Genomic DNA, 24,779 nt, shown 5'->3' on the forward strand with positions numbered 1-24,779 from the left:
TTAAAAACTATGAAAACAGATGATAACATTCTGATCAAGAAACTGGAGAATATAGTTTTTTTAAATCTTCTGCATCATCTTCCAGAACTATCTTAGAATGTTAAATCCAGGTATTGAATGATAAAATGATGTTTCTCTGAAAAAGGAAGAGGAACCAATGTGCCTTTATGGCTGCAGCACCTAAAACAAAATGTAACTGGATTGTTGAGTTTGGGAATTTTCTATGTGTGCCCCCCACTCTCGCCTGCCCTTCTCCCACCCCCAAGAATGTCAAGAATTTGAACTCCCTGTTCTTAAGGTGAAAGGGCATCAGCTCAAATCTGTACGGAGGGAAAAAGTGGCAAACCCTGAGACACTGGAACTCTCCAGCCACAACTGCTCCCAAGTTTACGATGGCAACATACGGCCACGGCCCACGGCCTTGGGTGCTTCAGGAGTCACGGGAAACCACGTCCGAATTAGGAGCCAGGCAGATCCTCACGTGCGTGTCAGTAATTCTCTACTTCTTTATTTCAACATTGAGCTTTAGCTTTGAAATATTTGCTAAGAAAGCAGAGAGGCAATTAACAGAGATTCTTCAAATGTGTGCCAGGGTTACACATTCTGTCAACAGAGTCAAAGGAAACTGTACAGCGTAAGTTACAAAACGGTTATTTCATGTTTCGCAAACATTCCAATCCACCCTTCACTGTGGTGTGATTCAACAGTAGAAAAGCAAAACAGACATAATTTCAAGACCCAGCCCAGCTCCTCTCCATCTTGCAGAGAACCATGAGGAATCTCAGCTGCAACCTGCCCGCCTGAGAATCTCAACAAGGAAATCCTCCCATTTCTCTGGCGAGAAAATCTCCTCAAGGCCAGACCAGGAGGAGAGAAGAGCAACTCAAGAGCGGACCACAGAACTTCCTCCAGCCCCGGGGATGCCTTCCTCTGGGCTGCATCGCGAGCTCCCAAGATGCCCAGTTTCCCAAACACATCGATGTTCCTGTCTGGGGTTTGCATTCTCTCCCAGCGTGTAGCTGAACACAAGTGGGCTCTGTTATCTTGTTTAAACTCCTTTTGCTTCAATTAGCTAGAGCTACCAGATTCTAGAAGAGCTTGGCCACCACTCTTAATATGATGTTATTTGGTTGTTTCTTAAATATTTTCACTTTATTATTTCTTTATATTATTATTCCAACAGACTGCATGAAAGGCAGTGATCACTAACACAGAACACAGTAGGCGCTAACATTCAGCCAGGCTGCTCTCAGGACCCAGGGCTGGCGGGCCTGAGCCGCCGACATGCACGCGGGTAGCTCATACACTGCTACCCTCATAGCACAGGCTGCGGGAGAAGTGACAAAGGACATATGCTCTTGTACCCTTAGAAGCTATTTAATAAATATCATCGAGAAACAAAATGGAAAAAAAAAAAAAAAATCAACCCTGTGGAGCACAACCACCTTAGGTCAACTGAATGTCACCCAGTTTTTTCAACCAAAAATGGAGAGAAGAAGAAAATATTAAAATAGAAACAAAAAAACCAAAAAAAAAAAAAAAGCAGTACTTAACACTAGCAGGAAATAAATTTATACAACAATTCAGTCTGTATAATATGATGAAATAAATCTACAACTTTTCTTATTTTGGTGCTTTGAATTATACATACAAACAACAATTACAGGGACATGTTCACAAAGCATGAAGGCCCAGGAAAGTCTAGTTGAACCCTCCAGGGCAACCTGAGAGTGGAACACGTTGCCCAGAGTAGTAGAATTTCCTATGCAGAGGCCCACAGCTTTGAACAAATGATTTGCCTACAAATTTTTTCTTTTTTTTTTTCCTTTTTTTTTTTTTCTTTTAATGCATCAAACGACTGTAACCAGGAAAAGGAAACAAAACTGGCAGTTTGTCCATTTGGATATCAGACCTAGTTTATTCTTAATCGCCACTCTTTATTTTCCCCACATCGTCCTTCAAAGGTATGGCGTCCTCCATGCCTTCCTGACAGCGACCGAGAGGCAATCAAGTCTTCTTCTTTCAATGCACAGTATTTCTTACAATATAAGTTATATGCAATGTTTGGTGACTTTTTTTTTTTTTTTCACAGCACTAGAGAGACCCTGTTCAATAGGGAATGTGAGTCTGAATGGCTTATTCACAAATGGGATCCAGATTCGGGGAGTGAGAACACAGACACCACGGTAGGCTGCGTCGTCCGAGTGGCCACAACATCAGGTTGCTTGATGCCTGCAAAAACACACAGATCCATCGGGTTTCGGTTTCATGATACTGCTCCTGCGAAAATGCATGTAGAAGGGGGGCCGGAGGGACTCTCGCCTGGAGCCCTGTGAGCGGTGCTCGAGCAGGGACCCTAGCCCATGGCGGTGACCATACTGGAAGGGTGGTGAGGTCCGAAGGAGAGGCTGGACGGCGGGTGCATCGGTGTGGGCGTGGTCAGCATGTGGCTGGAGTGGCTGAAGGGCGAGATGTGACTAAGCGAAGACATGTGTCTGGAGAGGGCGGCGGGGTTGAACGAGCTGCTCTTGGGGAAGTCCTCCAGCGCATCGTGCACCTTTTTGCACTTTTTGGATTTGCTAGACATTTTTCGGTTTCTGGTCTGGATCCCTTCCTTCTTCATAGTCAGGGGTCTGTTAATCTAAACAGAGATCAATTTTTTTTTTTACTTATTTTTGGCTGGCTCTGAGAGGGGGCAGACTTCCACACCCAGGCACAGGTTCCTCTGACCGCCCCAGATCAGGGATCTGCTTTCAGGGAGCCCCTTCCTCCCCACAACCCCTGACTCCTTCCCAGAGAGCCCAGAGTTCTGCAAGTGAGGGTTCTGTGATGGGGGGCGGGGAGGGGGGTCTCAGCTGCTATCAATTTCAAAAGCCAAGAGGCCCCAGGTAAGATGTTCCAAGCAGGGCTTATTCGTTTTATTCATTTGCACCAATCACTGGGGGGAAAGTTGGTCTCAGGGAACTTTCTGTCCCCAAGGACCATACTCTTGAGCCACCCAAGATGGCTGTATTTCTCTGCTTCACTAAAATCTAATAACTTGTCTTCTTCCTAGAATTACCTTACACGATTTCAGGAGAAGAGAGGCAAGGGAGGGATTTTCAAGAGGGAAATATATCTGGTCTACTGGTCCAAAATCTGACTTAGAACTTTGGCACCACTAGGCAATCGATCTTAAGGGTTTTGTCTCTCTGTCTTGAGAAGCCCAGACTGCTTCAAAGTAATTTTTGCTTGCCTCTCTTCTAACGGCCTTTTGAAACAAGAGGTGATGTAAAATCTCCCCCTAAATAGACAGCAAGTGGGAAGCTGCTGCATAGCACAAGGAGCTCAAGCCAGTGCTCTGTGGCCACCCCGGGCTGGGACGGAAGGTGGGAGGGCGGTTCAAGAGGGAGCGGACATGCGTATATATTTATGGCTGATTCATGGCGTTATATGGCAGAAACCAACACAACACTGTAAAGCAATTATCCTCCCATTAGACATAAAATTTTTTTTTAAGTCATTTTAAACACAGGGGAAAAAAAGATCTTCCCCTGAAATTTGTACATTCTGGGGCCGGAATTTAACATAACGCATCTTTGCAAAAATGTAACTTCTTGCCCCGGCCATAGCAACTGTGATGATGAAGTTGCAATTTCTACCTGGTCCTGACGACTCACTTCTAACTAGATGAGCAGTGAAACAACCAGTCCACAAGAATTTAATATTCACTTAGCGGGTACAAAGCCCTGTGCTAGCCTGAAAGCACTCTCCTCCTAAAAAGCAAAGCCTAGGCATGAAGGATTTCCCTGGCAGTCCAGTGGTTAGGATTCTGAGCTTCCAATTCAGGGGGTAAGAGTTAGATCCCTGGGCGGGGAGCTAACATCCCATACTCCAAGTGGCTAAAAACAAAAAACAAATACAATTTCAGGGTAAACAAAAGATTTAGAAAAAAAAAGACCAAGCATGAAGTTGAGGAAAAAGACCAAGGCAAGCACCTACTCTCATGATCGTTGCTCTTGTCTTCAGGGCAGCATAGCATCACTCTCTTCCTGATAAGCCCCATGTGTTTTGTTTTGAATACACATTTGCTTAAGGTGGGGGTGGGGGAACTTGACAAAGCAAACTAAGATCATTCCCCTCGAGGAGTCAGAATCAGATTGACCTCAACAGCAGCTACCTGCCCCACACACCAAACCAACCACACATTCAGTCCCATTTCCAGGGAAATGGGCAAAGGGACTCAAGAGGGTAAGGTCTTAGTCATTCCTGACTCCTTGGAGCAGAAACCACTTCCTCCTCCAGGGTCCTCAAGGGTGGAGGAAGAGAAGATTTCACGACTCAAAGATCTGCCCGTTTGCTCCAAAAGCTAGAAAGAGATAGTGAAGGAAGTGAGAACCCAGAAGACAAGAGGGCCAGGCTGCTGATAACACTTCTGGGAGCAGCAAACTCACAGCTTCTAGGGGCTGAGCTGGTCACCTGGACAGGAGTGCAGACCTGCTCCGGGTGGGGCTGACCCCAGCTCTGCCCCTTGCACAGGAAGGCCAAGTGAGTGACGGCAGAGGACCTGAAAGGTTGTTGCTCAGAGAACATCTCAGGGTTTCTTCCTCAAAGTTATAATCAAGATAAAGATGCAGCCTACAGAGGTGATAGGAATCTACTGTCACATCAAATCTCCCCCGAGATATCACCTAGACACATGCTCTTCATGATGATATCTAGATATACAGGGCCAGGTATCTAAATATAATATCTAGTTACACAGATAGCCACACAAAGCCAGATAACTAGTCCCAGCACTGATACTGAGATAGGTAGTTATCTACACACCTAGATAAGGAGACAGGAGCTAACTTAGGGCATGCCTGGTATCTCGATGGGCAGAACAAAACACAACAAGATGAGAATGTTCATAGATTAGTATCTCTTATTGTTAAATACACAACAAATCCGCCTCCTTCCGTGAATTCTTACTAAACCAGAGAAGGCAGAAAAACCACTCTGGAGGATGAGCACGCGTCTATCTCCCAGACACTGGGGCCCAGGACAGGGTGAGGGCACTTCCATGGTAGTCCAGTGGTTAAGAATCCACCTTGAAATTCAGGGGACACAGGTTTGAGCCCTGGTTGGAGAACTAACCGACTAAACCTGTGAGCCGCAATGAGAGATCTCCCACGATGCAACTAAGACCCAACACAGCCACACAAATGAATAAATATTTTAAAAAGAAAAAGAATAGAGTGGGAGTAAGCAGTGAAGAAGGGCCCTTGACTTCTCTTGGATTTAATGAGAAAAGCATATCTTTCAGAAATAAATGGCTTTTCAATCGGATACAACTGAGATCACATCTCACTGTGGCTGAGCAGTCAAAGAAATTTATAGCTGGTTCATTTCTCATAATTCCTATACTTCTATGGAAATCAGAAAGAAGTACATACACACACACAATCCATTACTCCCAACAGATCTCTGGTATATTCTACAATAAGAAGTGGCTCACTCTTCCCTTGTCCCCAGTGGTCCTGAGCTCCTGATCTCCCTGGAAGGTCTGTCGCTAATCAGAAATCCATATGGGCCCTTCTGATTCATCAGCCTCATCCTTGTTTCTCTGAGTCATCATTTCTTCAAGTAAAACAAAATCAGAATAATTTCTTCCCTGTCTACATCACGGGACTCTTTGAGGCTCAGATGTTGTCAAACAACAGGAAAGTTCTTTGCAAACCATACATCACACCCCCAAAATCATTTTGTTGACTACCATCGGGTGAGCACAAGAACTCTATGGCCCCAAACCTTCCAGATTCTAATCACAAATCTGCTTCTCTCCATGGCAATGAGCAAGGAAATTCCGCAAAGCAAAAACAGGCCTGGGGTTTCATCACTGATAAATGTACACAGACCACAATCTAGGGATGCAAGAGAGAGAAATGATGGATTGTAAAAAGACCCTCATTCCATCAGCTCCAAGCCCTGAGTATCAAGCAGAGATGACACGCTGGCAGGTGGGTGTATTACAGGGTCCCCCGGAATCAACTCATTCCCAAGAGGTACCAAAGGACTAGATTGCTAAGGTTACCCTGGAAAGTTCTCCTGAGATTCAAAAACTCTAACCAGCAAATCTTCCTCCTAAATTCACAAGTGTCTCTGGGTAAGACTCGCTGACTGCCAGGATGGCTCTGAGAAAACCCCTCTGCCTGTCCCCAGTTCACTCCCAGACTCTGCCAGTCAGACTGGCCCAGAGACTTCAGGAAAACCAGACGGAACCATAGAGATGATATGAGAGAGACAGGGAAAGACAGACAAAGACAGAGGGAGAAAACAAATTCTTTCTCTGGGATTAACATAAACATCAGGCGTCATTAGGGTCAGCCAGAGTTGTACGAGGGAGAAAAAAAAATAGCTGATTTTTTTTTAAAGGTAGAGATATTACAAAATGGGAGGATCCCCAAATTGAAAGATCAAAACTGACACGGCCAAATCCACGTAACTGACTGGCAATTATCATCCTGCTAATATGATCTATAAGGAAAAGGGCATTCTTTTCCCTGGAAAGGATAACTTCCGCAGGCTGCCTTGCAGGAGTTCTCCCGGGGAGGACAAACTCAGCAGATGAAATATCTCAGCCATTTCATCTCGTATCTTTTATACAGAGAATCCGTTTAAAATTCACAGCACAGGTTATGCCAAGCTCTCTACCCCTCAGTAACTGAATCGCCCTGAACTCCTGCATCATGCATCACAATCCTATTTACCTTTCTCTTCCACACTCTGGCACACTCTTTCTTTTTTTTTTTTTTTTGCAAAAAGTTTAAAATGCAAGAAAACATCAAAATATGTCCGGCAACTTTTTTTGGTTTGCTAAGGGGAAGATTTTTTTTTCCCCCTTAAAAACCCAGACGAGGTCCACCACGCATTCTGTTTCCAATACAAACTAAGAGGTTGGATCGACCTATTTTAAACCCTTCAGTCTTGACAAGGCTTCGCTGTGCCCAGTCCTTTCCCACACTGGATCCTCCTGCAACGATTTTTCTGAGGCTCCTCATTGTGTGATTCAAATGGATCATCAACAAGGACCTACTGTAGAGCACAGGGAACTCTACTCAGTTCAGTTCAGTTCAGTCGCTCAGTCGTGTCCGACTCTTTGCGACCCCATGAATCAACTCTGTAATAACCCATAAAGGTAAAGAAACTGAAAGAGAACAGATACATGTATCCGTATAACTGAATCACTTTTTTGAATATGTGAAACTAACACAACATTGCACATCAACTACATGCCAATAAATTTTTTTTTTTTTTTTAAATCAAGAAGGGGACCAGGGAAGGGGAATGCCATGCACTGTGCGTTAACCAAAGGAGACTGTCTGGGGGGTGGGACCCCCGGACACTTACATTGTGCAGCTTATAGTAGAGCCCACAGGCATTGCAGACAGGGTCTCCATTGGCATTTCTTCTCCACAGAGTCGTAGTTGTGGTTTGACAGTTTGCACAGGACGTACCTGCCCTTCTTGCTGCCGACTGGGGAGGGGTTAGACAGGGGAGGATAAAAATCAAAACAAATGTTAAATGGGTTTGCAGAACCACGGAGACCAACTTAAAAAAAGAAAAAAATTATCACTGAAATCAAAACTAGCAAGTGGCCCACATGAAAGTAATAAAGATCCCCAAAAGCTGTGTCAAGAGGAAAATTACAGCTGACCCACTGGCCTAGGAGTAGATCAGACCATGGGCCGGTGGTCAGTAGGTAGCCTGCTGTCCCCTGGGGTGAAGAATTTGGGAGGATCAGAAAGCTGACCCTACCTCTCTAAATCACAAGCTATCCCCACCTCCTACAAAGTCTACCAGATGTTTCATTTTTATGGGTTGCAATAATTTTTGGAATTAACTAGACATGTTTGGGTACCAAGCTCTCTGTGGCTTTCTTCACCAGGCCTCCAGGAGGTCCTTTCGAAGAGTGACTCCCCAGAAAAACAGCTCTCAACAAGAATACTGGTCATCACAAGAGACTAACAGCCAAGGAAGAGGAAACCCAAGCATCAGAAGTGCCTTCTAGATCCCAAATAAAGAACTGCTAGATGATAAGGAGAGCAGGGTGCTGACAGTGTGAGAGAATGTCTGTGCATATGTGACTGACACACGTGGGGCGGGCCACAGAGAGAGCACCAAACCAGAACACCGTAAGTGAGCCAGACCCAGCCCATCTGCAGCTATCCTAAATGTGCACGGCTCAGGCTTTCAGATTCGGCCAACTCGTGGTAACAGCCATCTTCATCCTCTTTAAGTGGTTTTCAGTTAATGAGACAAACTAAGAAGAACAAGGACTTCTGCAGTCCACCAGGAACATGGGCCCCACTTCTGCCTTCAATTCATCTGACTCCCTGAAAAGTTTCCTATACGCTCTTCACAGAGCCAAATGGTCACAGGTCAGATGTCAGTCCCAAGCTGAATTTTCATTATTTGATTGTGTCACAGCCTTCATTTCCTTTAAAAGGGAGATTTTTCTTTCACTTTTTGACGTACTTAAATGCATCAGGGGACTATTCCCTGCACCCATACTCAGAAAAAAAATAAACTTAAGCCCAAAAACTTTTGAAAGAAAATGAAGGTGGGTCCCTGGTAACCCCTCTCATCTCCTCACTACTCCCTGTAACACAAAAATAAATTTTCAACTGCAAAATTATTTCTGTCCCTGGACTCAAAAACATTATCAAAGGCAAGAGAAAGAAAAAGAATTTAGCTGCTCTTTATCTGTGATCAAGAAAATTCTGGCATGGTTATGAGAGCATGGAACAAAATGACAGGGATCAGGGTGAGATTTTCCATCAATATTTTATCCAGCAAGAACTTGAGCCAAACACTCAAAGTGGCCAGATATGGAAAACCCGGAGGCAATTCTGAATGAACCAGGGTGATTCCTTTCCTTTCAAAGCTACTAAATTGTCCCAAAGATGCTCCCCTTTGCTACAGGTTTAAATACCAGAGCTATGGCACTTTTTTTTTTGCCTTTTTTTCCCCCCTGGTAATTCTTAGTTTCTGTGTTCTGTGGAACTAAAAAGGAAACACAGCCCTTCTCCCTCGTAACTGAGAAGGTTCTACTTTTGAGTAGTCCATTTGGAAAATAATTCACCCCAGTCCAAAAGTGCTGTCTCTCATTCCACAAGCCTCTGTCCACCCGCCTTTATGAAACATGATCGTTTAAGACTTAACTGGTGTTCTTGTACACTTTTGGGAAGAAAATGAAGTTATGAAATTGATGCTTAAGGATTTTGACAATTACATTACCATCCGATGATTATCATCCTGGACTGGTTTTCTACACTTTAAAAGAAATACTTGGATATAACAGACTAATATCTACTCAAGCACTGGATTTCTCAGCCCAACAACTGGAAAGGGATGGTTCAAGCACAAAACATCAGCCAACAAAATTAAGAGTTCCGAGTAACGAGCCTCGTGGTATAGCCCTTTATAGTATCTTGACGGTATCATGAACCTAAGCAAGCTCAGACTTTCAGTGAATTTATACGGAAGCTCTGAAAGTCACACTGTTTGGTTCACTAGCAGAAGACAAAGTGTATTGATAAAGCAAGCTAGAGATTTATGAAAATCCTCCACCACTAGGAATAAAAATTTCTATGGGTCTTCCCTTCTCCTATTTCCGGCATAGCCTGAGTTTATTTGGTGTTAGATATGCATCTACCAAGGGGTGGAGTGGTCTTCAGTGCAAAGCAGAAACTGCAAACTGGAGAGACAGAGCCGGGAAGGAGAGACAGGGAAATATAGGAAAGAAAAAAAGAAGTTCTAGATACTCAGAAGTCAAATACATCTAAGCGCTAAAAATATATGCATATATATCCTGAATGGGCCCCCAGTGTCTCTCTGGAGCATATGAATTCTATGGAACTAAAAATATAAAACCACCCAGAAGAGATGAGTAAGAAAGAAAAGACAGCTTCACATGTGACAGCAAAGGAACTCTACAATTAAAAGCGATTATTACTCAGAGTTCTAGAGATTTCTTACGAAAGATGAATGAGGACAAAACTATATAAAATGCAAGTCTAGCCCTCCTAGGCAATCCACCTCAGACAGAAGAAACCTCGAGAAAATGTCAAATGCATTCTTGCTCATCAACCAAACAACCACGGGGTCTGAGACTTTACTGCTCTCTATTTCTTCTTTACCTTTTAAAAAGAGCCCGATTATCATGATATCATGATTTATTTTAAAAAGAAAGTTTTTGTTGTTAGTTTTCTTTCCTTTTTTTCTTTTCTTTTTTCCCCCCCTTCTCTCTTTTTTTCCTAAGGCCAGGTTTGGAGTGATTCAGAACATTCTTTTGTGGTGTGATCATATTCATTCTGCACTAACACCTCCAGTCTTTTTTTTTTTTTTTTTCAAACAACGTCTTGTTCTGATACGTTCAAACATCTTGATGTTTAGGTTGGGGAAGCTGAGTTGTTGTTTATGAGTTATCTCCAGAGCTCAGATATCCGGCAGCTTTTTCCTAGGAAGTTAGCTTTGCACATGAGAGAAAGGAAAAAAAAAAAAAGTACCAAAGAGCATGGGGACAAGTCGGGAGAAGGTTGAGAAAGCTGGAGACGGGGGCAAAGATCAGAAAAAATAAAGCCTGGAGACCTAGGATGGCCAAAAATTAAAGTCACGTGGGCATGGCCATCCCTAGAAAGATTTTCATTCTTCTGAAGAGGATGTGAAAGGTGTTGATTTGCACTAAAATCTAATGAGGAAAACAAATAATTCTTTTAAAAGAATGCAGAGGATTTGGAGGGGTCCACCTTACAATCTGAGGGATGCTACTTCATCCATTCATCGGCAAGGGGAAATTCCCCTCCTCCCCTCTCCACCTGGTGAATGTCATCACCACAAAAAGCATTTTGATCTCTTGACTGTGGTTAGAGTTATCATTTGCCAAGCTTGCTTTTATTTGTCTGTTACATACACTTGCTATTCAATCTGGCCTGAGGTTCCAAAGACAAGTTTGCAAACGAACCTCTCCTGCTAGTTTTCCTTATATGTGCTTGCTTGTGCCAGGTTTTCTCAAGTATTCCTAGGGGTCAAGAGGTTTAAGAAAGGGAAAAAAGAGGGGGAGAGAGGAAACAGCCACCGGGCTGGCGAGAGTTCAAAGGGAAAATCAGACTAGATGCTAGGAGAGACCAGGGAGCAGGACAGAAATCCATTTTCCCCTGTGTTTACCTGTGGCAATTCCTCAATTCTACAGACCACGGAAGAAGAAAAACTCCACAAAGGCCACCGGCTGCTGCTTGCGCAATGCAGTTAATGAGCCCCATTCATCTTACAGCCCTGGCCACGTGAGAGCTCATCCGGGGCACTAAGGCAGCACTGAGACCATCATCACTTCCTGGGAGACCCCTTCTGCGACTCCAGAAACAAGTTCTGGGTGGCACCTGGGAGCCTCCACCCACCTACTAACCTTCTCTGTGAAACTGTGGCTATCAACACACTTTCAATCCGTCACCCTGGTCCCGTTAAAGCAATCATTCTATCAGCGAAGATATTTAAGATTGGATAAATCAGAAGTCGGCATCCTTAAAAATGTAGTAAGTGACTTAAGAACCATAAAGGGGGCGATAGAGAGAGAGACAGAACACTTTCCTGTATATTTAATTTGAAAAAAAGAAAGAACAAAGACAAGGGGAAAGCTACCCCAAGCCAGCTGACACGATTTTGAGCCGTCCTGCCAATTTCCTGCAGAAAGCTCTCATTCCTGAAGAGGGGAAATTAAAGACACAAAATGGAGAGTGTCAGGTCAGGGCTGCCCCAGGGACAACTCACCAGCCTTCGCTTGGGCTTGATGAGGGGCCGGTTCTGTCCGTTCATCTTGTGGTAGAGCCCGCAGGCGTTACACAGGTAATGCCCGGTTCCGTCTCGTCGCCAGAGAGGGGTGGATGTCGCCCCACAGTTCACACACTCCCGGCCTTCTGAAAACAACATCACACATAAGTCACTTACGGAAGACACACGAAAAAGCTACCAGCAGAATTAGGGAAAGAAAGCTAAATAGACAACTTTCTTTTTCCTCTTTTTCTTCTTTTACGGAACTTTCTCACCTCCAGCTCCCTTGAAAAAGAATGACTGTTCAGCCCTCTCATGGCCTGACCATTCCCATGTACGCATACATGCATGTATGTACTCACAGGCACACACATGTACACACACACACACACACAGCTCCCTGGCCCAAGAAGTGACACAGGAATCAGAAGCAACAGACACCTGTCCGGGGCCGGCCCCACTCGATGGGAAAGATGAAGCAGAGCCTAGGAGGAAGGCGGATTTCAACTTGAAACAGTTCCCTGGGAAAATCCTGAGCCCCAGACAATGGCAAAAGCTAAACACCCCTTTCATTTCCCTCAGAGGAAAACAAAGATGATCCATTCTCATCACCAGGTCTGTCTATACAGATTGATTAAATAATGACGATCAGGATGAGGCCAAAGGAAAGATTCATCAATGGCTAGATCGAGAAAACAGATAATAAACAGATGAACACATGGATCAATTGGCTGACTGATTTTTAGCAGCGAGGGCTTTAGGTTTTACTTCCAATGAAACTGTAAACGTCCCTGGCTAGCAATGAAAAGATGAAGACCCCGTAGGGCCCACTCCTTCCCCACCATCTCTCTTTTTAGAAAAGGCCCAGATTTTCTGTGGGTTCCCAGCCCCGGAAACTCCAGTCTGAAGGGTTGGAGAGGCACACAGAGGCGTCTTGAAGTCGAGGGAGCTGGAGATGGGCGGAGGGAGAGAGAACCAAGGGAAGTGTTAAGAGGTGACGAGTGGATCAGGAGGATGGGCCAGTTTGGGGAGGGGGAAGGGAGGCCCTCAGTCGGCTCATTAACCAAGGCCTGCCTGCAGTTGCTCTTTTTCCAAAAAAACAAACAAACAAAATCAACAAAAAAACCGGCCAGGCCAGGTTGGAACAACGCTCACTCTAGGGGCTGGAGAGTGACCAGGCCCACCTTTGGAGGGGAAGCCCCCAGAGGGGAAGCCCCCACGGGGAAGCCCTCCAGATGCTATTGTAGGAGCTGCCTGCCAGCTCTTCTGAACTTCTGCAGGGGGAGGAAGTGGAGGAAGGTTTCTGGGAGAACCTGCCCCACACCTGGGGGGCTCATTCCCCTGAGGAAGACACACCAGCTTCACAGCCCTCCCAGACGGAGCCAACCGGAGCTGGTCCCTTCAAGAACAGGAGATCTCCCAGGTGCTGGGGGAAGGCTTGGGGATGGTGGGAAAGATGAGCCCCTAACAGTTGTTTTTAAAGATTAATCAGCTGACCCCAAACTACCAGGAAGACGGGATGGGGGTGGGGGAGGGAGCCAACTGCCCCTGGAGGGCAAGGCCAGCCCAGGGCCCAGGGCCCTGCTCAGGTTTAGGAAAGCCCCAGACCCAGCATGAGGGGTGGCAGGGAATGGACACCCCCAGAGCCTGGGCTCTTCTCCAGAAACGGGCTCTGGGGAAGGAAACGGACTTTTGGAAATGAAAGTGGCTGTGGCCTCCTTTTACAAGCTGGAGGTACTCAGGAGTTTCATCCACTTTGCTTTTCTCAAAAAAAAAAAAAAAAAGTGAAGGAGTAACGAGATTTCACTTTTTGTTCCCCCTACCAAAAAGGTTCTTAAGAAACCCGGGGTCTACAGAGAGCCTTCCAAGCAGCCCCATGATGATCCACACGAGCATGGCCCTAAGCGGCCAAGGAGGGCTTGCAAGGCGCCCAGCAGGCTCTGGGCTGAGTCACAAGCGGACGCCTCTGCTCTGGGGTCAAAACTGGAGGGATGCGGCCGCTGAAGGTGCGGAGGCGCAGAGGAAGGAGGGAAGGGCGAGTGGGCGAGGAGTGGCCACAGGCAGCCAGGGGCCCCCAGCCCTTCTGCCTGCCTCGGGGCGGGCCCAGCCTCTCCTGGGGGCAGCCATGCCCACCAGCCCAACCCAGCCTCTCCTGGCATCTGTGCCCACTGTCCAGCCCATACCAACTCCCCCACCTGCAGAGACAGGGGCCTCAGGCTCCCCACTGTCTCACACCCCAGACCTTTGGGGGTGTCTCCGGGACCCCAAGCCTCCTCCATCACCAGCAGCTTGGGCTGAACGGCCCCACTCCCGGGCACCTGGGCCGGGGATGTCCCCGCCTGACACCATCAGTCTGATTTCCTTTCCTTTGTCAGGTGGCAGGGAGGATGACAGCTTCCTTTTCTGAGGGACTTTGAAAGCCAGCAACGGTTGCCTCTCCAGCGAGGCTCTGCACACTAGAGCAATTTTCTGTCTTGATTCACTCGGCAAGTTCGCAATTGCCTCGTGTTGGTTTTCTCTTATTATTTTTTTTTTTCTTCTCTCCTTGTTGCCTCTAATCTGTGACTTCAGCAAACAACCAGTTTTCCTTAGGGAGGCCCTGACTGTCTCCTGCTCTCTTTCTCCGCGCTCAGTGCCTGGTGTGAGCAGCTCAGACAGACACCTCGCGCTAAGGTGACAACCGCAGGCCTCTTAGCATTCAACAGCCATTTTCAGACACCCCTCTGCCTCTGACTGTAAGCCTGAGCCTGGAGTTAGATGGAAAGGGGTACGGAAATTGCAGAGGAAAAAGGGGGGAGTGGCACGCCCCACGATGGAGGGGAGCCGGGGAGAGCTAAGAATTGGTCCCCCCCTCCCCTGCTGAAGAAAAACGGCTTATAGTCTCGTGTTTGCAAAGACACATCCCAGCCCGACAGCCCGGGTGTTAGAAGCAATAGGTGCTCTAAACCACAGCTCAACCGTTTCTCCAAAATGCGACAACCCTCTCTTCTCTGGGCTCCTCCTTCAGGCGATTGTGAAGAAGAGGTTAAATTAAAAAAAAAAAAAAAAGCAACCACTAAAAACCAAGAGAGTCCCCTTCTCATTAATTCCCACCCCTTCTACCCTTCTTAGGAGTCTGGAAACTTCCCCTGCATGCGCCACACTCCCGAAAGTCCCAACTCCCTCACTGCCCATGTGTGCGGGCCCAGGATTTTTTTTTTTTTTTCTCAAACTGTGAGAAAGCAATAGGGAGGAGGAAGTCAAAAGCCAAATTTAAATCGGCTCCTCTACTCTCTCCCCAACCCAAAAAAAGAAAATAGGTATATAGGTGCCCCTGGTTCTGGTTTAGGGAAACCGCAACCCTCTCCCCCACCACTCCCCAATGTCCCGAGTCTCCAGGAAAGTGACAAAGCCAGGCTCAAGGTGCGCACGACAGAGTGGGGCGGGGGGGAATCAAACTCCAAAATGAGGGCAGAGGACCAAAGGCATTTGGAAAAGTCACTCTGTCCCCTCCCCCCCACACAAACCACCACTCCAGCCTCAGAGACCACGATCTTCCCCCCAACTTTTCAGCCCTACCAGAAAAGAGAACTTTAAAAAAAAAATCCCACCCTGACCTCAAAACTGCACAGGTTTGGCTCTTATTGCCAGCAGCCGTCCAGCCTTGATCAACAACCTCCCCCTCCGCGCTTCGGGGGACCCTCCGCTCCCCGCTTTCCTGCCTGTCCTCCCTTCCTCCCGCCGCCTCCCTCTCCCTCGGCCGACTTTCATGTACTGAACATGCAGGTCTGAGTTTTTCTGTCAGCCTAACCGCATCCGGGCTCTAGTGAAGTTCCTGGCTCGGGATAAACAATGCAACTGTCGCGTGCAGCAGTCTGAAAATAATTGGATTAGCTGAAACATATCAACTAAATAGAGACAGTCCTGCCCAGGCAGTCGGAGTGAATGTCACCCTAGAAAAAAAATCCTGGAAACTGATCTCATGGTCACTGGGGCGCCCATAGCCCTCGCTCGGAAGTTTTCTAAACCCGGGTTTTGCAAGCTCTGTTTCAAGACTGGTTGTCTCATCCAGAAAAGACAAGCGATTTCCACCACTTCAGTGCCTACAGAGTCTGTAGAGAGACTGGCTGGGGAGGTAGCCAGTTAGGACAGACCAGGACAGACACCTACCCTGAAATGGATATTTCCCAAAGAGACACGCCAATCTTCCCAAAACCATCTTGGAAAAAAAGGAATACATTGAAAAGGCATCTCAAAGAACCCCCGACTGATTCAGCCACTTCGACATGGGTAGTGGATTATTTTATTTTTAAAGCAAAAAAAAATATTTTGTGTGGGCTTTGCATTTCCTTTCATGCCAGCCTCTACACCACACATGCAGCTCAATTTTAGGGGGGCGGCGGGAACGGTGCTCTTCTGTAAGCAGATGAGCAGAGGAAGCAGAGACAGGCACCTGGGGAATCTTTTTACGTCCTTCCTAACCCCTCTGGCTTCAGATCAATCGGGGAGTAGGTCGTCAGACGCCTTCCTGCCCCTGCCTAGCAATGGGCTCCCAGTAGCCAAAGACACTGCAGGTAACAAGCGCTTCTGATTGTCACTGAACTGCTTCCCCAGGGCGGAGCTCCCCTCTCTACCCAGAAGTCAGGATTCGAGCCCCCTTTGCCACGGAGAGAATGTGTGTCCTGCTTTTGCCAGGGTCCCGCCCCCAGCGAAAAATATACACATACTTTATTTATACATGTCTGTGTCAAGGGCTGTCCTCCGGTGACTGCCTGACCCCCTCCGAGCTGAGCAGAGGGAGAGAGCCAGGACACAGAGGCCAGGGGGGTCAGAGGAGGGACCTGTTTTGTTTGGGTTTCAGGAGGTTTCGTTTTAGCATTAAACACTAAAGATTTATTCCCTCGCCTTCCATTTGGGCTTGCAAACTGACTAAAGGTTACCGCCAGCACCCACCAATACCCCCGCAGGACAAGCAGGAGATGGGGGTTTGTTTTTGTTTATCTTTTTCCTTCTCCAGCTCTAAGGGGGCCTTTTCAACCAGATCCCACTTGCCCTCTGCTCTGAAGACAGGACCGAGACAAGACACACCTCCTTCTCTCCCCATGGAAGAACTGGGAAGGCGGGCTCTCTCGTCCCTGCCTGGGATTTCAGATTGTGGAGGGGGCTGGGGGGCAAGGGGGAAGGGTCTCTGGGGGAGAGAAGGTTCCTACCTGTGCTGGATCTCGCCTTGGGCCTCGACTTGCACCCGAAGCCGGTGGGGGAGCCCCCAAGGAGGCTGCTGGGCGGGAAGAGTCCAGAGCTGTACTCGGGGACGTATGGTGGGTAGGTGGTGATGGGGTGGTGGGCCGAGGCCGCCGCCCCTCCCAGGGTGGCCATGCTGCCGCGGGGGTGTGCCGACTCCAGCTTCATGCTCTCGGGCAGCGGCACCTGGTACTTGATGCACTCCTTCTCGTCCTGGCGGCCGGAGCCGGCGGAGCCCGGGGTGGACAGGGATGGGTCCGGGGAGACGTCCTTCGGCGGGGTGGGCGGGAAGGTGAAGAGGTGTGGGCTGGAGTGCCCCGCCGACAGGGAGGAGGACGAGGCCGGCGGGTAGACCGACAGGGGCCCCGGGGAGCCGTGGTGGATGGACGTCTTGGAGAAGGGGCTGAGGTTCCAGGGCGAAGCGGTGTGATGGCTGCCCAGGGCTTTGCCACCATCCAGCCAGGGCAGGGATCCGTGCAGCAGAGGTGGCCGGCACACCTGGCTCCCTGTAGGGGAGGGAAGGGGCCAGAGAGAGACACAGGCAGGTGAGAGCAGCCCCCAAAGGCACTGGGGGGCGTTCGCGCCCTCCACCCCTGCCCCTGCCCCGGCAGCAGGACAACCTCAACACAGACTGGCCCCAGCAGTACCTGGGCCAGCACACCCCTTTCACCCGTCTCCCACACCAAGGTCCCACCAGATCCAGGGAATCAAGGGCCTGCATCTGACCCTTGAGACCTGCTGCGATGGAGCAAGAAGGGGCCCTGGCTTTCTTGGCCTCTCCAAATACACTTTCTAAATCACAGCCCCGAGGTCCCTCTCTGGAACCTGACTTGATTTATTGGTTTCCTTCAATGACCCAGCGGCCCCTAGCCTAGACCTAATCCCAGGCAGCTTGATAAGAGGGTGGGCTGTGAGGGATGAGGCCTAAAGGGGTGAGCCCGGCTGCAGGACCACTCAAAACCAGAAGGACACACGGACCCAGCGGCCCAGGCCCAGAGCAGGAAGGATAAGGTTTGGAAGAGAGGGGAAGGACCGTTTTAGGGTGACTTCCATGTACCCCTACTTCACTGCTGGCCTATAAATGACCAGGCCTGAAATGAGATTTGCAGCAAAATTAATTGCTCAGGCTTTTGGAGAAAGTTTCCAAGGCTAGACCCTGAGATGGCACTTTTGTCTGCCTTTGTCACCCTCCCAAATCCTACTGAAAAAAAAAAAAAAACAACAGGCCCATCTCAACCCTAAGGTTGTGATTCCACCAGGGTAATATAAGAATTTTCACCTGAGCCCCAGAGACACAAAATTCCAGTTTCTGTGTCTATTTCGCTCACACGCAGTAAACTGAGCCCTCCTTTAAAATACAGAGCCATAAGGCAGCCCTAACTCAGACCAAAAGTCACTCTGAGAGGGGTAAGTCTACACGGCAAGTGCAAATCCACACACTTATTGATCTTTTAATCCAGTACCTATCTCAGCGTTTAACATTCTATTTAACCATTAAGAACAATACTGAAACTAAAATCTTCAGAGAGAGGAAGGGGAGGGGAGACGAGGGGGAAGGAGAGTTCTCTGAACACTGAGGGTCATGCTTCACATTATGCAGGAAGTCGTATAGTAAATAATATTAAGGCTGCATTTACCTCATTTCCACTTAACTGCTGATGTGCACAGAACGAGGGCAAAGAGCACCCCCTCTGCAGAAACAATTGTTTAAAGCCTGGTGACAGCAGAGTGAGAACGCCGGCTCCCACAGGGGCTCTGTCATCAGCCCCAGCCCTGCGACCTAAGCAGGGGAGCCAGGGCGGATCTCCAGGAGAGCATCGCACAGTTCCTCCACCTAAAATGTTGCTCCTACTTTTTCTTTGGGAACCCACTTACAGGTGGAAAGTGTGAGAGCTTTCCCCCTCAGCTACATAGGGCTGGGTTTCTCTTTACCATTTCAGAATTCCCCCGAACTTCTCAAGATGAAAAGAGAAAGAAAAAAGAAAATACTGGAATTGCATTCATAGAAGGAAACCCTGATGGATCCTAAATCTTCTTTGGGACCCTATGGGTCAGTTGCAGGCAGGAGGAGAGAGAAAGGCAAGAGTTGCCGGGAGCAGGCAAGGAGGCAACCAAAAAGCATAGACGCAGGAAAATTCTGTGCAGGCGGGAATCTAGGAAATCCCAAACATCTCAAACTTAAAATGGTAGTCTTTCCACCAAAACCTGGTCAAGCACCAGAATCCCCTTCCTCGGAGCCTAGGAGTTAGGAGATATGCCTAAAAACCAAATGCACTAGTTTTAGGCAAAGGCCGAAACACAGCGAGGGGAATAAATACATTCCTTGGGCCCTTCTGGAAATGTGCTGGAGAAACACACCGAGGCACGCCGGCAGAAGCCCCCGAGAGAGAACCACGGGATAAATGGGGGAGCGAAGCCCCTAGAAAGAACTAAGCCCCAGCCAAGTTTGGCCCGCGCCGGATGCCCGGCCTGGGGAGCGGTGACCGGCGGAGGCGGAGGTTCGGCTCTCCCGGCGCCCCAGACCTCCCAGGCCCCAAAAGCCGCGGCCGCGCCGGGAGAGAGGGCTGCCGCGCGGCGCCCGCCAGGTGAGCGCCAGGCCCCCGGGCCGCAGCCGCGCAAAGGCGCCTGCTGTGACTGTTTTGAAAAACAGACTCTAGCGACGATCGAGACGCCTTCCTCGCCCATTTCCGGGCCCCAGTTTTTTAAATGGAGCAGCAGCGGCACTTGAGGGGGCTTTGGCCGGCTCTCCCCACCCCCTGGTCCCTCCCTGCCTCCCCGACCCGGGGAGCCGGGACAGCCGGTCGGGGGAGGGGTGGTCCTCGCACTCGGGGCGCACTCACCATGGTGGGTCGGAGGATACCTCTGCACAGTGGCCCTCACCGAGTTTCCGTAGTAGGACGGGACGTGGTTGCCTTGACCGTCGATGTTAAAAAGTACATCCACCTCCTCGGGCAGAGGGTACTGCGCCGGGTCCATGTAGGAGTGGCCGAGGCCCGGGTGGTGAGTGTCCGGGTGCTGCCCGTTGAGGACCGCGGGGTGGTGATGGCTCACCCAGCGAGGCTGGTCCGCCGTCACCTCCATGGCCCCGGCTGCGCTCGCGCCCTCTCGCCGGGCCCGGAACCCGCGCGCGGAGAGAGAGGGCGGTTGGGGGCTCCGAGGCTCCGCAGGTGCTCCTGCCGTCGGAGGGGCGGGGGTCGTTTAAGGATTTGTTTTCAGTGGGGGAATGGGAAAGCAGGGAAGGAAAGGTGAGTAAGTGAGATTTTTTTAAAAAAATAAATCTTTGCGGGGTAGTTTAGCAAAGAGAAGAAGAGGAAGAAAAAAAAAAAAAAGAAATTCCCAAAATTAGGTACGGGAGGACAAAAACGGGCCAAATTGTAAAAGGGAAGCGAGGACTGGCTAGAATTCTGCAAGTGAGGCTCCTGTTCACCGGGGGCTCCTCGGCGGCTCCAAGACTGAGTCTTTCTGGGCCACCTGCAAAGGAGAGAAGGGGAGACCTGGATGAGATCCTAAGCACTTAGCACCTGAGTTTATGAAGTGGCATCTCCTCCCCTCGAGCCGTCCTGCCCCGCGCCCGCGCCCCCGGGACACGCTAACACGCGCGCACTCGCGCACGCCCCCTCCGGAGCTCGGAAAACCGGGAGGCAGCGAAGGACCCGACGTCTCCCAAGCGCATCCCCAGCTGCCTGGCTCTCCCGGGATCCCGGGACTGACTGAGCGGTTCCCACTTGAACGACAGCTCCCTCCCTCCGGGGACCCAGGTCCCAGGACCGACTTTCCAGCCTCCAGAAACTCCCCGAAAGAGGAGGGTTGAGTTTTCCGTGTTTTAAAGTCCTCCCAAATGGAGAGAGAAAACAAATCAAAGTTAAAAAAAAAAAAAGTCGCCAGTACCAACCTGGGTAGCGAGGAGCAGAGAGGAAGAGAAGGAGGCGTGCGACCGGGAGAGCAGAAACTGCCCGGTCAGATTGCGTGGCTCGCTCTGCCTCGCGCGCTCGCCGTCCCTCTCTCTCTCTTTTCCTCTCTCTCTCCCTATTTTTTTTTTTTTTTTTTTTACAGGGAATGCATTCTTTCTGAAAGTATCAAGACGGCGCCAGGCAGCTCAGTGTTCGCAGACAGCTGTGGCGCGACGGAACTTAAGGAGGTTCTAGTGTCATCCGCGCCGCCGGGGGAGGAGCCTGGCGCTGGCGAGGAGGGGACAGGATCCCAGCACAAGGAAACTGCAACCCAAACCCGCTCAGGACTTCACCCCCCACCCCCACCTCTCCTCCCGCCCCTCCACTGACCGGAAAGGGGCGCCGCGGAGGGCAGCCCGGGCGGAGGGGCAGCGGGGAGGGTGGGCTAGGCGCGCCACGGGCTTCGGGGCGGAGGGGGCGGGCAGGAGGGAATACGCGCTCTGGCCCTTTAAATGTGGCTCCGGCTCCTGCCAATTCATTCCGGCTCGCTGGATTATTCCGTACCGGGGACACCGGTCTGCCCCATTCATGAAGTTTATTCTACAGACGGCCCTTCTTTTTCAGACTTTTAAAATGAGCAAACATTTTTTTTTGCATTCATTCCAAGGTATTGGGTCGTTTATTGATGTGAGGTCTCTGCAAGTAAAAGTGGTCAGGAAAAAAAAAATGTAATGTCAGAATACATGGAGATATGCGTCTCTTGAGAACTGCCTAAGAAATTGAGGAACTGGGGGAGAGTTGGGGGGGCAAGGGAGGGTCGGGGGCGGGGCGGAATGTGACTTTGATTGAAATGTCGGTGGCAACTTTTTGGTGGTCGTGGTCTACATTCTCCCAGGCTCTGGCGTTCACAAGCCCCTGGCAAGAATGTCTCAGCTGTTGCAGCTGTCCCTTCCAGACCTAATATTCGTAATCAATGCGTGCTTTTGACCAGAGTGACAGTAGTGATGGATGAGAAGGGGGGGAGGTGAGAATCTCTGGTTCCCCAAGCACTCGGGTCTTTGCTCCGGTTACCCAACTTGTTCCCTCTTCCCCGCCCAGAGCCCTATTTACTCCCGCTCCCGGCGTTTTTCCCCAGCCCCCTCCTGCGGCCCCCACCCGGGCCGCCGGGCAGGACTGCGGCGACCTCCCCGGGGCCCCGCAGCTCGCGGGACTAGCTGGGTCCGGCCTCGCAGCCTCGGGCGGAGGCAGCAGAGATCAGAGACAGCCCGGCGAAGGGGCGGGGCGCCCGGGGCGGGGCCGAGAAGGGGCCAATCAGCGCGCGAGGCTGCGGCGCGGCCGCGATTGGACAGCCCCGCGGGCTGCAACCTCCTTGGCCGGTCTCGGTGCTTTGAGCCACTGCATCCCCTAGCGGCGCTCAGGCTGCTGCAGCCGTCTGGCCCCAGAAAGCGGCCCGGGTGTGCTAGAGTCGGGCGGGAAGCGAAGTCTCAAGGTTCCACCCGCGGCTCCCCTCAGGGCAATGTGTGCAAGGAGAGAGCGTGGGTTCTCCCTCAGGCTTTGCCACGGACGGTACTGACAGTTTGATTTGGGGTTCAATTGGAAGGCATTATTCCCTCTTCGCTTCTCTACCCCACCCCGTGACAATTCCCTACAAATACACCTAAAAAAAAGTCAACATAGAAGAGACCATCCCTTAAAGTGCTAGAGGATTCCTTCCTTGAGGTGAAAGAAAACCACCCATATTCAACCTTAACTCGGTGTGTGTATGGAGCGGGGGTGGGGGTGGGGTGGGGGGCGGGCTGTCCTGCTTTAATATACAATCCTCGTAGAAAGACTAACAAATTTCATTTGGAAGAAATAGTGGAAACGTGGCTCTTCCTGACGTGGAAGTTTTCTTGAGTCTCCATTTTCTTAAAGCTGACGTTTGTTAGATGTTTGTTAGAAACATCAGCTTGAGTTTCTAGACACGAAACGGTAAGAAAGTCCCTAAATTAACCCCCCTCCCCATGTTTCTCCTGAGCCCACTTAGTCCCTGCTTATTAGGGTGGCCCAGTAAAGGAGCATCGATTTTCCTTCATTCTGACCACGTCTCTCTAGGGCCAGTCAAGCTGCCAGCCTCTCCTGCTCACCGCGCTCTCCAAACCTTTTAATTATTTAGCTTCTGTCTAACATCCACCGGAAACCGCTCCATAAACAAGGACAACGGACTCATACACATTGTTGCTAAAAGTCCCGAGATTCAGCTTAAGGATGGCTGCAGAGGCGGAAAAAAAGAAAAGAAAAGGGCATCTTGGCGCGTTGATCTAGGACCCGCCGACACTAGCCGGACCCCAGTTCAAAGCTACGCGGAAAATGCCAAACGGAGCTCTTTGGTCCTCTACGCCAAGACCTGAAAGTCCAGGAAATAAAAGGGACCCATCCTCGGAAAGAGACGCTGCTGACGCCAGGACTTGAAAACGTTAACTTCAGAGGCTAAAGCCGATTTTAAAAGACAAAGAGAAAATATCCCTGAGAAGGAGGCCTTCCGGTGTAGTGGCGCCTCTGATAATGCTCAAACTTTGGGGGGAGGTATTATTCATTTTAATTAAATCACGAGCACCAAGTCTGGCTGCACTGACCTGAAGAGCCACCCCCAACCCTTGGAAAAATAAAAGATCTCGAAGCCCCTTCTTGGTCTGGGTGGTTTGGGGCTGGCAGAGAGGAGTGGGGGCCTGCGGCTGGGTGCCCAGTGTAATGGAGCCAGCCTGTAGGGGGTATTTAACATTTAATTCCCAGCCGGTCCGCCCCTGTTCCCGGACTGACAGTGGGTAATTGGGAAAGAGGACGTTGCTCTTTTGATGGCCCGCGCCGGCCAGTCTCGCCGACGCCACACTGGGTTTGACGTCACGGGCCCAACCCCAGAGCCCTGAGTACAGAGCTGGGGGGAGGGAAAAGGAGAGGAGGGGTCTACCGAGCGGGGAGGGCCGAGGTCGGCCCCGGGACCCACGCGGAAGGAAGGGGGGAAGGGAGCAAGGCGGGAGAGAGGCTGCGGCGCGTGGCCTGAGGCGGAGAGCCGGGCTGCGGGAGTCTAGGCCAGGCCCGGCGCCTGCCTGACCTGCCTCGCGGGCAAATGCAGGCCGGGCTTCCTCCTCTGAGGGCGGACGGGGGGAGCGTGGGGGCTCGAGGCCCGGTGAAGGGAAGAAAAGGTGGTACTGAGCCCCCCTCTGCCCTAGCCCGCAAAGCTAATCCCAGCCTCCTGCGGAAACGCCTCAGCGCCCTCCTGCAGATCTGAAGCCCCCCCTGCCCCCCCTCCCGGGCTCCTATCCAGGACCCCGGCCCGGGCCGGTCTAGAGAGCCCCCGTCCCTCCTCTCCTCCCCGGGAGCGGCCGGCGGAGCTCGGGTCAGGGAAGCGAGGTGGAGACCTAGAAGGATGCTGCCGCCGCCGCCGCCGCAGCAGCAGGGCCCTGGGCTCCTGCAGAGCGCTAGGCCTCCCTCTCCAGAGCAAGGGGCTGGCCGAGGTCTGGATGCCTGGGACCCCTAGGGCGAGCATCCCGAAGCAGAGACGGCGACCGCGCGTCTACCGTCCATCCCCGGTCGCCCGGAACCGGTACCCGGGCTGAGCGTGGGGCGGCGGGAGCCGGTTGGCCTATCTGAAACGCCAGGCCTCGAGGCGGCTGCTTCAGGCGTCAAGTTGAGCGGGGTGTGTGTGCCCTCTTGGGGAAAGGGTAAGAAATGGAGCCTTCCTTTCTCTCCTCGGTCGGGGTAAGCTGGGACCCCCCCCCCCCCCCCACCACCACCACACACACACACACTCCCAAACACATGCCCTCCAGCTGAGGTCCCTCCCACCCGCCCTCCTGGGAGCTCAGACGCTCTCATCGGATCCAAGTGGGGAACCCAATC

The 24,779-nt window shown here is 50.5% G+C and overlaps 1 protein-coding gene and 1 long non-coding RNA gene across 5 annotated transcripts in view; one reads left to right on the forward strand and one right to left on the reverse strand.

The window, feature by feature from the left end:
• Window positions 1-482: 482 nt before the first annotated feature.
• The window catches only part of GATA3 (GATA binding protein 3), a 29,926-nt gene continuing 5,629 nt past the window's right edge, over window positions 483-24,779 (reverse strand). Inside the window, exons 2-7 of one of the 4 annotated variants that reach the window (XM_070800754.1) lie at window positions 21,291-21,596; window positions 19,851-20,481; window positions 16,980-17,516; window positions 11,791-11,936; window positions 7,372-7,497; window positions 483-2,641 (exon numbers count right to left, since the gene is read on the reverse strand). In XM_070800754.1, the coding sequence (XP_070656855.1) occupies window positions 2,357-2,641; window positions 7,372-7,497; window positions 11,791-11,936; window positions 16,980-17,516; window positions 19,851-20,091 (1,335 nt within the window). In that variant the 5' untranslated portion in view covers window positions 20,092-20,481; window positions 21,291-21,596 and the 3' untranslated portion in view covers window positions 483-2,356. Of the gene's footprint in view, window positions 2,642-7,371; window positions 7,498-11,790; window positions 11,937-16,979; window positions 17,517-19,850; window positions 20,482-20,902; window positions 21,234-21,290; window positions 21,597-24,779 lie in introns of those variants that run through there. The other 3 variants (XM_019973033.2, XM_019973032.2, XM_070800753.1) reach the window with 3 other exon arrangements.
• On the forward strand, window positions 5,826-8,728 carry LOC139186443 (uncharacterized). Its single transcript, XR_011569995.1, has 2 exons — window positions 5,826-5,981; window positions 7,910-8,728. It is a non-coding gene; the product is annotated as an uncharacterized lncRNA (long non-coding RNA).

The sequence above is a fragment of the Bos indicus genome, chromosome 13 (assembly GCF_029378745.1).
Source record: "Bos indicus isolate NIAB-ARS_2022 breed Sahiwal x Tharparkar chromosome 13, NIAB-ARS_B.indTharparkar_mat_pri_1.0, whole genome shotgun sequence".
Lineage (NCBI taxonomy): Eukaryota > Metazoa > Chordata > Mammalia > Artiodactyla > Bovidae > Bos > Bos indicus.